At 43.3% G+C, this 18455-nt stretch overlaps 1 protein-coding gene across 2 annotated transcripts in view; it reads right to left on the bottom strand.

The window, feature by feature from the left end:
- Window positions 1-18271, bottom strand: part of galns (galactosamine (N-acetyl)-6-sulfatase) — a 26349-nt gene extending 8078 nt beyond the window's left edge. For both annotated transcript variants that reach the window (XM_083550126.1, XM_083550125.1), the window contains exons 1-11: window positions 18135-18271; window positions 17080-17203; window positions 16063-16137; window positions 14978-15080; window positions 14499-14642; window positions 13520-13586; window positions 11862-11986; window positions 9591-9730; window positions 9404-9507; window positions 5010-5146; window positions 4090-4192 (exon numbers count right to left, since the gene is read on the bottom strand). In XM_083550126.1, the coding sequence (XP_083406252.1) occupies window positions 4090-4192; window positions 5010-5146; window positions 9404-9507; window positions 9591-9730; window positions 11862-11986; window positions 13520-13586; window positions 14499-14642; window positions 14978-15080; window positions 16063-16137; window positions 17080-17203; window positions 18135-18251 (1239 nt within the window). In that variant the 5' untranslated portion in view covers window positions 18252-18271. The remainder of the gene's footprint in view (window positions 1-4089; window positions 4193-5009; window positions 5147-9403; window positions 9508-9590; window positions 9731-11861; window positions 11987-13519; window positions 13587-14498; window positions 14643-14977; window positions 15081-16062; window positions 16138-17079; window positions 17204-18134) is intronic.
- Between the last annotated feature and the right edge of the window lie 184 nt (window positions 18272-18455).

Genomic DNA, 18455 nt, shown 5'->3' with positions numbered 1-18455 from the left:
GAACATTACTTTTTCCTTCTTCTTGCAGATACCCTTTAATCACAGTGACTGTGTAAGTGAGTGAGTGTGTGTATGTGAGTTTGTGACTGAGTGTGTGTGTGTGTGTGTGTGTGTGTGTAAGTGAGTGAGTGTGTGTATGTGAGTTTGTGACTGAGTGTGTGTGTGTGTGTGTGTGTGTGTAAGTGAGTGAATGAGTGTGTGACTGAGTGAGTGTGTGTAAGTGAGTGTACATGTGTGATTGAATTAGTGTATGAGTGAGAGTGTTAATGAGTGTGTGTGTATGTGTGTGTAAGTGAGTGTGACTGAGTGTGTGTGTGTGTGTGTGTAAGTGAGTGTGACTGAGTGTGTGTGTGTGTGTGTTAATGAGTGAGTGTGTGTGTGACTAAGTGAGTGAATGAGTGAGTGTGACAGTGTGTTAATGTGTGAATACGTACGTGTGTGAGTGTGTGTGTTAGTGAGTGAGTGTGTGTGTGTGTGTGTGTGAGCGAGTGTGTGTTTGTGTATGTGAGTGTGTGAGTGTGTGAATGAGTGTGAGTGTGTGAATTAGTGTGTATGTTAGTGTGTGAGTGAATGTGTATTTGAGGTAATGTGTGAGTGTGAGTATGTGAATTTGTGAGTAAGTGTGTGTATGCGAGTGTGTGAGTGAGTGTGTATGTTAGTGAGTGAATGAGTGAGTGTGAGAGTGAGTGAATGAGTGAGTGAGTGTTTGTGCATGCGAGTGGGTGAGTGAGTACCAGACTACAAACAACAAACAGACCCGCAGTATGCAAGTGTGTGTGTGTGTGTGTGTGTGTGTGTGTGTGTGTGTGTGTGAGGTTCCTGTTCCATATGGTATATTGCCTGAAGCTATTGTGGTACCTCCTCAGCAAGACTCGCCAGAACTGCAGGACATCTGTGTGTGTGTGTGTGTGTGTGTGTGTGTGTGTGTTTGTGACAGCAGGAGGTAAAAAAGAATATTTTAGGGTAGACACACACACACACACACACACACACACACACACACACACACACACCCACACACACACACACACACACACCCACACAATTCAATACAAATAAAGTCTGGATATTTATAGATTTGTTTAGTCAAAGCGTATCTTCATACCGAGTTTGTTGCATAGAAACAAAAGGAACATGAAAAAAACTCACTGTTCCCACATATTTCACACAAATAAATCAATGACAAAAAAAAGTATTATTTGAAAAGATTCCTTATTAAAATGGTTAATAAAATGTTGCATGATTATATAAAAACATGTACCATAAGGAATGGTTTAGGGCAGGGCTCCCAAACTATCCCAAAAACAGATAAAATACAACTTGAAATATATGTTTTACTCGTATCTTTTCTGTATTTGATATAAAGGTTGTCTTTCAAACTAAAATGTCCATTAGTTATTAATGGAGGTTGAGGCACTGATAGTCGCTGGAACTATCGCCTATCGCCAAAAAGCCCTACCGATAGCTTTTTTCTGCTTCTGGTCTGCTGTCATTATGAGAGCGGCCTCTAGAGGCGAATCACTGACACCACGTGCAGTTTGTTTTTACGCGCGAGACTGTGCGTTGCACGGAGAGCGCTATATCGCTATATACTTCAATTTTTTTTTTTACAATTTATTAATGATATAATTATATTTATTAATGAAAATATTCCTATTTATTTTATTTAACACATTTGCATGATTAAGTACTGTTTTTTGCAATTAAGTTCAGTACAGAGTTTGTGTTTGGTTTTTATTCAGTATCCATTTTAAAAACTACCGGTTGATTAATCAGTTATCGGCGAGTACGATTTACCCAAGCTATCGGTAAAATCTATTATCGGTCGACCTCTAGTTATTAACGTAGCCCAATTATTTTCTTAGATTCACTCACCAACCACATGTATAATTAAGTAAATGTATTGATTTTAATAGACTTGAATATAAAAAAAGTCATTATGACAGTAATAGTGCTTTTTTTATAGGCTCTTTAAGAGTAATGCTCATGTGTCTGTACGGTGCAGAACAAAAAATAAACTAATCCCGCATTAAGAGGCAAAATAAATATTTAAAATCATAATAAAATCTCCACAATAATGCTGCTAATCACTCCGACCCGTGGCAGAAAAAAGTTTGGGGACCCCCTGATTTAGAGTAAAAAAATAGCAACTCTGTGGTGGATTTAGCGGACAGGGTGAGGTGTTATTTTGTTGAAGTAGTGCACGAAAAAATAATAATCAATTGCTTAAAAACAACAAGGGTAAAGCAAAGCCACTGAGCCTCAGCGCAAACCGTGCACCTTAAAGCATTTATATCGTACACATGACCCGACAATCTCTCCAATCGGCCTCTGGCCTCGCCGCAGCGGAACCACAATAAACCATTTTCATATTTCATTTTTCACCCTTCTGATTTCTGACAGGAAGGAGCATCGGATGCAGAGTACTTACTCTGTGAAATTTCTCATTTCGCACTTGGGTGACCCTCATGAGCCTTCGAGAGGAATGCACCGGCATGAACGATACTATTAAGCTGTCATTTCGACCATGAGGGCAAAGAAACCAGCAGGGAGAAACCTGGTTGTTTTAAAGAGTCCTCATACTCGTGTGATCCAAAATCATCCAAATCAATTTCAGCAGCTTTGATTTCAGTGAAACAGCGGTTTCGTCGGGGTCAAAGGGCAAGGCTGAATTCGGCAGCCATCTTTTTAACCCCCGCACACGGAAAAAAACCCAACATTAACCACAAGTACTCCTCTCCGAGTGTCCCTCGGCCGCTTGAACAATCGATACGACAGCTCACAGGCAATCAGCCGCCATTATTTGTGAAGTTCCACTCCAGTTCACACGTGCTGATAAAGAAGGTGCCTATTGATTCAGCGTCCCTTCAGGAGAGGGCAATTTAAGCAGCCGATGGGGCATAAAACAAACAGAGGGAAGAAAAGCCTTCGGCTAACAGCTAGTTCTGGGGTCTACATGTTGAATGTCATTCAAAGAATAAGAAAAAGAGAATGTGTTTTTATTTCCCAGTCCCTCGTTTTCTTCTTTTTTGTCACTGCTGATCGTAGGAACAATGGTGCTGGAGCAACCAGAGCGTCACTGGAGTGTGAGGACTACATTAAATGTGTGATTTGTTATTTATAAAATAGTTTTTAAACATAAGAGGGATATAAAACAGGGTGACCCTCATGACTATTTTTAAAGGTGTGCTGTAGTATCTGACAACCAAGACTTTGCAGTAGATCTTTTAACTCTGTAATTAAGGAGGTGGAGCCTCCATGAATCAGGGATTTGTCCTGCACAGCACTTTATCTGATTAATCTAAAGAAACTGGAGGCCAAGTCACCAATTTCTCAAATCGTTTCTGAACAGTTTGACACCAAGACCCTCCATGGATCAGGGGTTTGTCCAGCATGACGATTGACCAGATTGAGATCTGAGGAAACTGGAGTCAACACCTAGAACTTTGTAATGTTCCTCAAATCGTTCCTGAACGGTTTGACACCAAGACGTTTGCAACAGACTCTTGTAAGTTGAAGAGCTGGAGCCTAGGTGAATTAGGGGTTTGTTCAGCACAGCAATTGATCAGATTGAGATCTGGGGAAACTGGAGGCTAAGCCAACACCTGGAACTTGCCATGATCCTCGAATCATTCCTGAACTGTTTGTTGCAGTGTAGATGTTCAGAGAGTTCATGTTAAGGAACACCATCTCCAATAAGGAGTCCTTTTCCACGTTGCCTTCTTCTCATAATGCAATCTGGTGCCTCTCTTCCCCCGGTATACCATGCCCATGCACCTGGTCATTCAAATGCTGAAAACCTGATTCATCAGACCAGTTCTGATGCTCATCTATAGATTGTAGGAGAGTTCTCTCAGAGCCAGCATCAACTTTTTCACCGGTTTCTGCTACAGTCTGGACCAGAAGGACGCTTGCCCATTCTAACTTCATCCAACACTTATTCACATCACCTGTCAGTGGTGTGAATGTTAAGGCTAATTTATATATATATGTGTGTGTGTGTGTGTGTGTGTGTGTGTGCGCGCGCGCATTAAGGTTTAATCAGTAGAACAAAAAAACCCAGAAAGAATGCCTTTTATTAGCTCTGACCGTAATAAACTCCTCCCACGAGTTGGTCCACGTCCAGTAATGTGCCTTGTAGAGGCCGAGTCGCACCGCCATCATCTCATTGCCACGGTAATAGAAAACGGGCCTGTTGAGTGTGAAATGGGATCAGTGAATGCTGGACAGTGGTGATAAGTCGCCCCATGCTTGGGCAATGCCAACTAACTCAGCCCCTAAGCCTTATCCCATTACGCGCTCAGAAGAACACCTTATCCACTGTGGTGGTCTCTCCCTCACTCTGTCCTCCTCCGTCTCTCCCTCTGTCTGGCTGTCACTCCCTCTAACGGTCTGCCTGTCTGTCACTCCCTTTCACTGTCTGTCTGTCTGTCTGTCAGTCACCCCCTCTAACGTCTGTCTGCCTGCCAGCCACTTCTTCTAACTGTCTGTCTGTTTGACTGTCTCTCACTCCCTCTGACCGCCTGCCTGTCTTTTACTTCCTCTAACTGTCTGTTTGTCTGTCACTCCCTCTAACTGTCTGTCTGTAACTCTCTTTGACCGCCTGTATGTCTGTCTGTCACTTCCTCTAACTGTCTGTCTGTCTGTCTCTCCCTCTGACCGCCTGCCTGTCTTTTATTTACTCTAACCGTCTGTCTGTCTGCCACTCCCTCTAACTGTCTGTCTGTTACTCCCTCTGACCATCTGTCTGTCTGTCTGTCTGTCTGTCTGTCTGTCTGTTTGTCTGTCTGTCTGTCTGTCACTCGCACTAACTTTCTGCCTGTGTGTCTGTCTGTCTGTCACTCGCACTAACTTTCTGCCTGTGTGTCTGTCTGTCTGTCTGTTACTCCCTCTAACCGTTGTCCTGTGTGTAAGTGTGTGTGTGTGTGTATGTGTGTGTGTATGTGTGTGTGTATGTATGTGTTTGTGTATGTGTGTGTGTGTATGTGTGTGTGTATGTGTGTTTACACCTTTCTATTAATGATTTGTTAAAAAGAATGGAACTCAGATCCAGGCCATCAATGAGCCGATCATCAGGAGCATTAAGACCGGCAAGAGCGAGGCTGGTAGTGAAGAGATCCATCACAGTTCCCAACTGATAGCTCATCTACAGAGAAAACACACAAAGTGGAGAAATATTGAGACACAGAGAGACACAGAATTTGTTTACACAACTTGCTATAAGATCTCCTGCCATAGAGTTCTGACTGCACCCCAGGCCTCTACATCTCGAGGATCATCTACCCAGAAGAATGGAGGTTATTATAACAGCAAATGGGGACTTAACGGTTTTAAAACCCATCATGGCCTTTAGAAAGGGTGATCAGAGTAAGGGATGAGAGGACAAGTCTGGTCTGCATGCTCGCTCACACACACACACACACACACTCACACACACTCACGCTCATACATCATCCCCACGAAGCCCGACAGAAAAGCACAAAAGAATTCCGTCCACAGGGCCCCGATGATGTGCTCCTCCAGTCGGCTCTAATCTCCGCCTCTGCATTGTTACACACCACACACATACACACACAGCTCTGTAAATGAGGACTGAAGAGGCCGGGTCCGAGGAAACGACTGACGGAGGGAGGGAAGGAGAGAGAAAAAGAGAGAGACGGAGAAACGTTGGAGCTGCAGTTTTATCTTCCTTCGCCAGTCGCGGCACAAAATAAAGCTTTATTTTATTTATAAACTTTGAACTATTTTCCGATAAAATGCCATTTTTTCGCTGTCATCCTTGATCTTCCGTTCCATTCTCTCCTGAGCGTCCCTTTGAGGGAGACGGCATGCTCACCATCAGATAGCGCTATCAACCCTGAGCAGCTGGCTGTGCTGCACGCACACACACACACACACACACACACACACACACAGCCTCTGTAAATTCTCCATTCTCTCCATCCGACACCTTCTCAGCCGGAGAAGGCCTGGTACATTCCATTACCCCCCCACTGCGCGCGCGCGCGCACACACACACACACACACACACACACACACACACACACACACACACACACACACACACACACACACACACGAGAAATCAAAGCAGACAATTAATAAAGTTGACTACCTGTTACCACCAGCAGATCTTATCCACCACAACGAGAAAACGAAACACCTTGTAGAAACAAAACAAAAAAGGAAAAAATAAAGGAGACACGTTTCTTTATCTACAATTTTACCCCCAACTGCCCACCTGCTTTTTTTTTTTTATTGCCCAGTGTCTGCTTTATTTCCTGACTGCATATGCATATGTCTGGGCTAAATCCTGGTAGAAGTTATCTAAAGAGACAGACCTGCTATCCCTGTCTAATTCACTTCAAATTTGGAGCTCAGCTGATAAAGTGAGACTAAGTGATGGGGCTGGCAGCTTGCTTGGGGTGTGTGTGTGTGTGTGTGGTTCCTCCTAAGCCTCCTCCTGCTCTTCCTCCTCCTCTTCATGTTTCTCGCATCCCTGGATATTCCCTGTCCTTATGTGGGAATGCATGTGGGAATGCTGAGCTGGCCCGAGTTCCCTCGCCAACTCCGTTCCATCACATCCCGAGCCACGGTGAGGAACCAACATAAAGCTATAAACAGGGGTGAAGACTTCTGCTGTTTTTCATCTGTGCACGGCTTCACAGTGGGTTTAGATGTTCGCACACAGACTCACACTCAGCAAATGGAGTGAAGATAAAATATCAACAGATACGTTCTAATTGAATTCTAGTGGATTACTACAGCGTTTTTCTACCCCGGACCTTCTCACATGAACTTCAGAGGAGCTTCACAGCACCATCACAGCAGCTTCAGAAAAATCTTACATGAGCATTAGAGAAGCTCCAGAGCATATTCACAGAAGCTTCACAGCACCTTAATAGCAGCTTCACCCTGGTTCAGAGCAGCTATTCAGACACTTTAAAGAAGCTTCCCAGCACCTTCACAGGAGTCTCAGATCACCTCCACAGCAGTTTGAGAGATGATTAATGTACATCTAAAGTCATATATTTATCTCTATTGCAAAAAAAGAAAAGAACTGAAAATTCCGTCAGCATTGTTACAGCATGCTTGAGTGCTTAAATTCAAAATATACTAAAGCTGCCTGAGGTCCATCACAGCCAATTAGTGAGCACGCTGGTTACCTTAACTCCGCCTTCAACTCTCCACCAGCCAACTATTAACTAGCTGACTTTTTATTTTATTTTATACACGATGACAGGTTGGACAGCGAGGTCTGATCTACCTGGTGCTGGTGCTGGTTATAATACACACAGCTTCAGGGCAGAACGTTCGCACGGTGTCCAAGCACACTGTGAAACGCTGCTGGTATCAGTGTGTCCCATATGAGGACGCCGAGCCAGAATCGGAAAGCTGGGTCAGGTTTCCTCTGCAGCTGCTGGGTACATTTTAACAGCGTGAAACACCTGCTTGCCCTGGAACTGCCCTCCACTCCATCGCTCCTCTCCTCCACCTCTCTATCACTCCCGGAACACCTGGCACCCACACCAACAAAAAAAACTTCCCTCGGCTGCCAACTTCGAGCCTTACACACACACACACACACACACACACACACACACACACACACACGACCCGCTCGCCCCCTCCTCCTCTTCCCCCGCCTGTCCTTTATCCCGCACGCCTGGCATATTCAGATATAGAAGCCCTCATTACAGCTCAATCCAACCTCGGCAAACACACAAACAGATTAGCCGCTTAAGACGTTCCCAATCCCTCTCTGCGCTATCAGAGTCCTGCACACCCGTCAGATACGAGCCGGGGGCAGAGCTTAACGCCGGCCTGCAGACACCTCAATGTTCCAGATCCTCCAAAAATCCCCGCCCGGCGCCTCGCCGCTGTCCCGTAATACAATTAAAAGTCATTTGCAGAACGTGAAGCTTTGGCGGATCAGTAAAGGGAGGCTTCGTCTCAGACAGGGCGGAGAGACAGACAGACAGATGTGCAGACAGACAGATGTGCAGACAGACAGACAATCCCTAAAGTTATGCTTAGAAAAAAAAGAAAAAAAACCCCACACTTGCATATTTGTAGTTCTGTCAGAAAAAAGGCGAGAGATTCTGGTGTGTTCCTTCGAGAAAAGGGATTGAATTACAATACGTGATGAGGCCATTAACACCCATTCAGCACTCGGAACAATCGACGAGGTTTGCGTAGAGGATTAAAACTGAAAGAACTGAATAAATAAATACATTTAACGCTTTCCATAAGACTGGGTACGAGCCACAGGCCTTCGTTTTATTGATTGACTTATTTGCTTATTTATTTGTTTATGTATCTATTTTTTTTACCTTCACCCTAAAGGTTATTAATGGTTAATTCACTAATAACACGAATAACGCGATGTGCTTTTCTTTTCTTTTTTTGTTGTCTACCAAAGTCATTCGAATGAGTCACGATTCCTTTAATTTGGTTCAAATTCAAATAAATAAATATTTAACAGTTGTGAATAGTGGATTGTGATTGGCTGGAAGGATTTAATATGTAAATGGTGGATTGTGATTGGCTGGAAGGAGTTCAGGTGTGAATAGTGGATTGTGATTGGCTGAAAGGAGTTCAGGTGTGAATAGTGGATTGTGATTGGCTGGAAGGAGTTCAGGTGTGAATAGTGGATTGTGATTGGCTGGAAGGAGTTCAGGTGTGAATAGTGGATTGTGATTGGCTGGAAGGAGTTCAGGTGTGAATAGTGGATTGTGATTGGCTGGAGGGAGTTCAGATGTGAAGAGTGGATTGTGATTGGCTGGAAGGAGTTCAGGTGTGAAGAGTGGATTGTGATTGGCTGGAAGGAGTTCAGATGTGAATAGTGGATTGTGATTGGCTGGAAGGAGTTCAGGTGTGAATAGTGGATTGTGATTGGCTGGAAGGAGTTCAGGTGTGAATAGTGGATTGTGATTGGCTGGAGGGAGTTCAGATGTGAAGAGTGGATTGTGATTGGCTGGAAGGAGTTCAGGTGTGAAGAGTGGATTGTGATTGGCTGGAAGGAGTTCAGGTGTGAATAGTGGATTGTGATTGGCTGGAAGGAGTTCAGGTGTGAATAGTGGATTGTGATTGGCTGGAAGGAGTTCAGGTGTGAATAGTGGATTGTGATTAGCTGGAGGGAGTTCAGATGTGAAGAGTGGATTGTGATTGGCTGGAAGGAGTTCAGGTGCGAGTTCAGAGCGTTGAACACACAGGTAGTTTGTGTTTGTCAGTTGTCACCTGAAACCATAGTAACATCCAGTTCCAGTTCTGTAAAGAGTGAGACAGCGATTGTAGACATTTCCTAATGACCTCACTGAGCTCCATGGAGGAGTTTTTTCATTGGGTGGAACTTATGAATACTGGGATTTTATGAATTAAGCGATCGTGCACTGATTCGCACCGTTCCTGCTGGGATTCGTTCGGGCCACCAGGCGATAGCGGGTTCCCTCATCCCCCCTTCAAACGTCGTCTCCTTCCCACACAGGAACGGGCCATTACTGCCACCTGAATAGGAAAAGGAAGAAAACAAGCATAACGGAGGAAGAGCGCAACACTGAGGTTCTGTGGTAAGTTCTACAGCTCCTCACTTTTCCCGGGTCCTGACATCAGAGCAGCGCCGTTATCAGAAGTGAAGAACACAAACGTGTTCTTTTCGATGCTCAGATCAACCAGATGAGCCAAAATCTTGCCCACACTGTGGTCCAGCTCCATCACGGCATCACCGTAGCTACAAAACACACACCATTGCGTGGTTCTTCAGTACGCATATTCACAGCCCATACAGAATGGATTAGAATTCCTCAAGTACATACAGATATAGAGACGTATATTCATACATATTCAGTAAATAAATCAACGCAAGTGTTAAAAAAGACGTGTTTGAGGGGGAAAAAGGATTATTCCTAATAAGACTAGGTGATTGAAGCAGCTCCTGCTTCTTTCTGCCCTCAACACATTAACATTCTGAGAGAACACCTGCTTAGCAAAGTCTGAGGTCTGAGGAGGAATACTAAATGCTCAAAGACCACCTCAGCATTGCGTTTCCTTTTCCCCCCCTCAGTCTTACCATCCCGAACCCCTGAAATTAACATCTAATAAAGCGGTTTCCTTTTCTGTTGGAGAACCGGGTTGCTCGGGAGATTGGGAAAGAGCTCCGTGGTTCATCTCCTGCATTTTCCTGATATATGAAATTAAGTGTGATGAATAGAGTGGCTCCGGTCTGGGTGACTGCTATCTATTCCTCTCACGCACTTACAACAAGACAGGATATAAATCACCTTTATGAGCAGAGAAGAAGTTTTGTCTCCTTGCTGTGACTTCGGAAGCTGTTGCTCTTAACGGGAATGTGCACTGAACTCTCGTTCTCGTTCACTTTCTGCCTGAAAAACTACAAACTTCTCCATCACCTTCCTCCTGAAAACCAAAAACTTCTGGATAACCTTCTGCCTGAAAACCACAAACCTCTGAATGACCTTCCCTCTGAAAATTCCAGTGCATGCGGAAAGTATTCACAGCGCTTCACTTTTTTAGTTACAGCTTTATCCCAAAATGGATTAAATTCATTCTTCTAAAATTGAGCTCAGGTGCATCCTGTTTTCACTGATCATCCCTGAGATGTTTCTTCAACCTGATTGGAGTCCACCTGTGGTAAATTCAATTAACTTGACATAATTTGGAGATGCACACACCTGATCTATGGAAGGTTCTACAGTTAACAGTGCATGTCAGAGCACAAACCAAGCCATGAAGTCCAAGGAATTGCTGTAGACCTCCGAGACAGGATCGTATCGAGGCACAGATCTGGGGAAGGAGACAGAAAAATATCTGCAGAATTGAAGGTCCCAATGAGCACAGTGGCCTCAATCATCCGGCCAAACTTGAGCGATCGGGGAAGAAGGTGCTTAGTCAGGGAGATGACCAAGAACCCGATGGTCACTCTGAAAAAGCTCCAGCGTTTCTCTGTGGAGAGAGGAGAACCTTCCAGAAGAACCACCATCTCTGCAGAACTCCACCAATCAGGCTTGTATGGTAGAGTGGCCAGATGGAAGCCACTTCTCAGTAAAAGGCACATGACCGTGCACCTAAAGTTTGCCAAAAGGCACCTGAAGCAGTCTCATAACATGAGAAACAAAGATTGAACTCTTTGGTCTGAATGCCAAGCGTCATGTCTGGAGGAAACCAGGCACCGCTTATCAATACCATCCCTATAGTGAAACATGGTGGTGGCAGCATCATGCTGTGGGGATGTTTTTCAGCAGCAGGAACTGTGAGATCAGTCCCAATAGAAAAAAGGCTGTACACCGACGCTCCCCATCCAACCTGATGGAGCTTGAGAGGTTCTGTAAACAAGAAGGGGAGAAACTGCCCAAAAATACGTGTCGAGCTTGTAGCATCAAACTCAAAAAGACTTGAGGCTGTAACTGGTGCTGAAGGAGCTTCAACAAAGTATTGAACAACGGCTGTGAAAACTTATGTACATGTAATTTTCTTTCTTTTTTTATTTTGAATAAATTTGCAAAGGTTTTAAACAAACTTCTTTTACATTGTACATTGACTTTTGTTTGTAGAATTTCGAGGAAAATATTGAATTAAATCCATTTTGGAATAAAGCTGTGACGTAACAAAACGTGGAAAAAGTGAAAACTGAATATTTTCCAGACGTACTGTTTAAACTTCTCCACACCTTCCACCTGAAAACCACAAACTTTTGAAAACCACTTTTAGCCCAGATTTCTCTTTAATGTAATAATTCTACAATACAGAATGACTAATTCTATAATACATGATGTTATGATGTGAAGAAAGGCTCTAGGTGAAAAGGCTCTAGGTGAAAAGGCTCTAGGTGAAAAGGTTCTTACCGACCACGCTGACTCCGACCCAGGAACTGCTTGGAAGCATAAACCGGATCGTGTGTTGCATCCGGGGCCCAGTAGAGGAAAAACGGCTGATGGGTGCTTTGGTGTGAGATGAAGTCTAATGCTTCCTGTAATCAAATGCAAGAGGATCATCAGAACTCAGAACCTGCAGTAGACCATGTTTCAACCATAACAATCTTTAATTCTTTTATTGAAGCTTAAAGTAATTTTTTGCCAGCAAAATGAGCTTGAGCACCATCAGAGACATCATTTTGTTTCCTTGTATCTTTTAAAACTTTATTTTAGCTGCAATAACTGGTTTTAAAGTTGCCCAGTCAAAAAAAGTTTAATAATCACACTTCTTCTTCTTCTTTTTTTGGCTGCTCGCATTAGGGGGCGCCACAGCGGATCATCCGTCTCCATACCCCCCCTGTCCTCTACATCTTCCTCTTTCACTCCATCTACCTGCATGTCTTCCCCTTCCATAAACCACATCCATAAACCTCCTCCTTGGTCTTCCTCTTTTCCTTCTTCCTGGTGACTCCATCCTCAGCATTCTCCTACTGATATACCCCATGTCCCTCCTCTGCACATGTCCAAACCAATCTCAATCTCACCTCCCTCACCTTATCTCCAAAACGTCCTACATGCGCTGTCCCTCTAATAAACTCATTTCTAATCCTGTCCATCGTCGTCACTCCCAACGAACATCTCAACATCTTCAGCTCTGCTACCTCCAGCTCCACCTCCTGTCTTTTACTCAATACCACTGTCTCTAAAACATACAACATCTCAGGTCTCACCACAGTCCTATAAACTTTCCCTTTCACTCTCACAGATACTCTTTTATCACAAATCACTCCTGCTATCACTCTTCTCCACCCACTCCACCCTGCCTGCACTCTTTTCTTCACTTCTCTAACACACTCTCCATTACTTTCTCCTCTCCATCATATCCAGTCATAGTACCAACATTTATTTCTTATATACAGATGCTTATTTTTTGCAGTTGTCATGTTCAATAGGATTGAGGTCAGAGCATGAGATCTTCTGGGAAAGGTTTTTAATTGGTGAATGTAGGTGCGGGCGGTAAAAATCATTCTCCCGCAAAATGCCACAAGGTCGGAAGTGAAGTGGTTCATGTGCGGGAACTACTGAAGCACACCGAGGCACGACGTCTGAACGCAGGACAGCGGAGAATCACTACTGAGTGCTACAGAGACACTTCATTATTGAAGAAAGGAACAAACAACATCACCTGGGTTTATGTTTTATATAGAAAATATCATTTCCGTTGATCTTCTATCTTCTGAAAAGTTCCTTGTTTATGGTCATCATTTACACAAAAGTCAAACTGAAATAAAAGGAAACGGGACAAAATGATCTCTATTTTTGCTGGAGCGAGACTGAACTTTGCGTGAGCGGGACTGAAAAATCCGTCCCGTGCAGATCTCTATTCCAACCCATGTAAAGCAGATCTTCGTGGATATGGGCTTCATGCACAGGGAAATTTTCATGCTGGAACAGGTTTGGGAGGAACTTCATATGGCTGGAAAGGTCAGTGTTATCTTTCTAGAAGAGTGATTTACATTGTACCGTTGTGCTTTTGATGATTGGACATGAAGATGCTTCACTAATGATGTAGTAAACGTAAGACTCACCTGTAGAAACATCTGCGTGAGGTCCGATTCTCCGGTTTTATTGTTGATTTTAAACTCCTCGTAATACCTGCAAAAACCCCGATAGATATCCATCGTTTCATTTAAGGCATTTGGCAGATGCTCTTATCCAGAGCAACTTATCTCATTCATACAACTGAGCAGGTGTGGGGGGGGGTTAAGGGCCTTGCTCAGGGGCCCAGGAGTGGCAGCTTGGTGTAATTTGGATTTGAACTAAAGACCTTCAGATCCAAAGTCCAATCCCTTAAACACTAAGCTTTCACCTCCTATCAGACTTATTATAATACACCAATGACATTTTAAGGTCAATAATGATCTGGTTGACCTTGATGTAGTAGCATTTTTGTGTGTGTGTGTGTGTGTGTGTGTGTGTGTGTGTGTGTGTGAGTGAGGAGGAGGAGATCAGTACCACACTGCAGCACAGATCCTCGCTAGACTCCAGCACAATGCGCTTCGGCTGCACTAATTAATGCTCTGATAGAATGTGGGATTCATCACAGAGGAGGTCCAGAAGGCTGCGTACTGGAACCCAGCCCAGGTTTTAGTTCCACGCTTTGCTCTGATGTATGAACGTGGGTTCGTTCTGAGTCGAAATTTCACACTAGGTTGAGCGGAGTCTCTGAAGAGCTCGGCGGTGTTACGTGTGTGTTACTGCTTCTCATGCTCTGGCTGTTCCAGGTGTCCTAACACACCGTCAAAGCAACCTGCCGTCTCCTGGGTGGGTGGGTGTGTGTGTGTGTGTGTGTGTGTGTGTGTGTGTGTGTGTGTCTGGCCAAGCTTGGGTACACTACACTCATTAAACCCACTGCTAAGCACAAAAGCGGCTAGCTAGGAGCAATGACCCTGAATGAACAAACGACTGGTTCGGGAGAAGAAACAGATAGATAACGGGAGATCCAGACAGAGCTGGTGTGAACACAAGCCAAAAAAATAATAAACGATTCATTTATCGGATATGTACCGTCCGATCATTTCGGAGTTGTTATAGACGGGGATGTTGGGACGCGCGATGTCGTTATAGGGTCCAAAGTGGCAGTGCGGAGAACCGAAGAACTGGTCAAATCCATGCTCCAGAGGCAGGTGCTGCTTCCTGTGTCCGAGGTGCCTGGTATCAAGTATGTTAGAAGATCAGACGTTAGATCAGAAACCATTGGTACACAAGCAAACATAAGCTCTGATGATACCGAAATAGTGTTGGGACACCTGAGTTTTACACCCGTACGTGGTTCTTTCACCAAAACTGTTTTGTGTTCTCCAAACTCTACCCTAGATAGCAAGATCAAATAAAACAGCTGGACCTGGTTGCTATAGTAACACATAAGGAACTCAACAAAGGCACTGAAGCGTCTGCCGTTTAAAATCCGTCTGGTAACTAATACTAACATTTCAAACATTAAGCAACCAAACTGAAGACGAAGGAGGCAGAAATAATAAACTCACCACTTGCCGACGATCTTGCTGACATAGCCTCGTTTTTTCAGGAGCTCAGGCAACAGGATCTCATCGTTCGTAATTCCTCCCACGACCTCTTGAGGCGTATATGCTGCGTGAGACACGCGGTGGAAAAGTCAACAAACCGGCACGTGTTTTTATACCACAGTATACTGTATTGCCAAAAGTTTGCGGACACCTGGTCCTAAGTATGAGATCTGCTTTTTTTTTTTGAGCATCGCATTTCACTTTTTTCCCAATTTGCTCTTAAAATTCCCTCCACTCTTCTGGGAAGATGTTCCATTTTGCAATGTGCTTGTGGATGTTTGTGTTCATCAGACTCTCTATGGCTAAACATTTGCAGACACTTGACTATAAGATTGCTATATGCTTCTTTCTGAACATCACATTCCACATTTAGTTCCCATTTGCTGCTATAATAAACTCCACTCTTCTGGGAAGATGTTCCACCAGATTTTTGTGGAGATTTGCAGCACATTCTGCTACAAGGGTGTTAGTAATGATGGTCAGGTACAGATGAAGATGAGGTGTGGAGGCCTTTGGTGCAGTCAGAACTCTATAGCAGGAGATCTTCCACTCCAACCCAAGCAAAGCAGATCTTCATAGCTTTGTGCACAGGGGTATCTTCATGCTAGAACAGGTTTAGGGCTCCTAGTTCATAGGAAATTTAATGCTCAAGCATCCAAAGATATTTGTGTGAGTGGTTAAGTTAAAAATACCAACACCATCAATGATGCTGGGCCCTTGAGCAAGGCCCTTAACTCTCGACTGCAAGGTTGTAAGTCCGTTTGGATAAAAGCGTCTACCGAATGCAATAAAGGTAAATGTGAAACTTTGGATCCGAAGTTCGTAAGTTCAAATCACAGCCACACCAAACAGCACTTTTCGGGCCCCCAAGCAAGGCCCTTAACCCCATAGATGCTTAGTTGTATGAATGAGATGAATGTAAGTTGTTTGGCATAAGCGTGTCCACCGAATCTGTGAGGGTGTGAGGATCATGTATATTTATATTTATTTATAATCATGTTTTATTCCATACATAGTGATGATAATGTTGATGCTGAAACTCGTACCGTTCCTGGCATGTGCGTTGGTGGTGTAGAACCCGTTCCGGATCGGAAGACGCCCGGTAAGCAATGCCGCTCGGGCTGAAGGATTCAGAAGAAAGAGGAAAAGATTTATTAAATGTGGCATCAATTAAAAAAAAATAAAAAAGGCATCTCAAGCATGGAAAGAAGAATCTGACGACCGAGACCTGACTGCAGATAAAGTCTGAGAAATTCGACATAAAAATCTAAATGCATGCCTCGTTTTTTTTTTTTTTTTTTTTTTCCTTCGCCCTCACCCTGTGATTAGCCGACATTCTTTCTTATCTACTACGTGATTATGTTTTTAATTACGGCCGCAGAGACAGAACGGCGTTTCCTCGGCACTAACGCAGAAACGCCAGGTACGGAGCAGGAGACCAGACGTCCTCCAGGTGTCCTCGTCTCATACTGACCAGCGATCGATTACATCTTATTGGCTTAAATGTTAATTAGAGCCCAAAACGATGCTAATGGTACAGTTTATGTGCTCAAGGTTGCTTCAAATTCTTAAATTATGGGCCATTTGCACATTTTAATAGAGCCAAATTATCATAATGACTTCTGTCTTCCTCGCTCTCTCTCTCTCTCTCTCTCTCTCTCTCTCTCTCTCTCTCTAACGCTCTCTTTAGGAGTGTGATCAAACACTGATCAAAGCCAATACGAATTACCTTCCAAAAACTTAAAAACATGCACCATAGATTTACAGGGTTAAAAAAAAATCTAAAAGTACACAACAGGGCCAAAAGTATTTGGACACCTCAGATATCGAAGTTTGGTTCATTTCGGTTGATAAGCAGCAGATATTTTTCCGACACAATTTTTTATTTTTTTTTTATTTTTTATAATTTAAAATTAAATATAATATCATGTCTTTCATGGTACCACAATGAGAACGCTTTATTATCCAGAACACATACGATGCACAGAAGGCTTTGCCTTGAATTGTAGCCCTCATCTTATGAGAAACGTGTAAATGCAAGCGCAGCAAGTGAGTGTACATACACGGAGAACAGAGTGGGTTTGCGGTGTAGAAGTTGGGGAACAGCATCCCCTGAGAGGCCATCATATCCAGATGTGGGGTTTCTTCAGACGGCTCACCAAAAACACCTAGATCACCCCATCCCATCTGAAAAAGAGGAGAAGAATCAGATTGCAAAAAATGTATAGGGTCTCATTATAATCTATAATGTCCCACATTATACTTCTGCAGATCTGACACCACTTTTAATCATCTGTATGATCCAAGGGTCCACCTTTTTGCACTCAGGACACAGGATGTCTGTCTGATCCAAACTTCTGAGCATCTGAAGGTTTGAAGTCATCTTAGTGATTCTCGGATTTTGATTGGTGTAATATATTATTATTATTATTTTTTTTTTGTCATTATTTTGTATAAAAATCATATATTTTCTGTCCAGCACTGCCTTCAGAAGCTACACTGACATGTTTCCCGGAAAACAAAATAAGTCTGATTCTCCTCTATTTCTCAGTAACACTGTAATTCTGGTCTGTTTTCCAAGATTCTAATCTAATTCTATTCTTATGTAGAATTTTTCCTTTTTTTTTTTTAAGTGAAGTAAATAGTCTGACTACAGTGGGCAAATCTGTATAAAACTTGTATAAACTGGTAGCGTAGTGGTTAAGGCTCTGGGTTACTAGTTAGAAGGTTGATGGTCAAATCAATTCCTGCCACTCTTGGGGCCCCTAATCAAGGCCCTTAACCCTCTGTGCTCCAGGGACACTGTGACATGTCTGACTCCAGCTTCCTAACATCGCTTGGATATGCGAAGAAAAGAATTTTACCGTGCTGTAAAGTAATGTGACAAATAGAGACTCTCCTAAAACTTATTTTCGAAGATATAATTTGTAATTTTCTATCTTCAGATGAGTTCCTGGTGACGTCATAACTCGTGTAAGTGCACAGGACCAGATGAGCTCTTACAAAACATGTAGTGTTCAGTCTGAAGTGCAGAAATTCTGCTTTCTATGCTGATGATTGAGAAACACAAGAGAAGGAGAAAGTCAGAATGGATTGGAAATGTGGATTTCAGCCTTACATCATCCATCAGCATGAGGATAATGTTTGGAGGAGAAACACTGTGAGTCTCGACGCTCCAAACAAAACACACAGTCCAGAAGACGAGGGAGGAATAATACACACTTCGGATCTCCATTTTTTCCCCTCTTTTTTCTTTTCTTTTTTTTTCTTTTCTTTTCCCTCCTGTCCTCAGTATCCTGACTGCACACTTTTCAGAAAGTCATGTGAGTCAAAATCATCCAAAATATCTACAGCTTGGCTTTAACACTCTCTCTCTAGGACATTCCTTTCCTTTCGGCCACTAATAGACGCATAAAAACCCCGAAAATACCTTTAAAAA

This window comes from Silurus aristotelis (assembly GCF_946808225.1).
Source record: "Silurus aristotelis genome assembly, chromosome: 9".
Lineage (NCBI taxonomy): Eukaryota > Metazoa > Chordata > Actinopteri > Siluriformes > Siluridae > Silurus > Silurus aristotelis.
The sequence above is the reverse complement of the archived record's forward strand: the minus strand, read 5'-3'. Positions and strand labels throughout refer to the sequence as shown.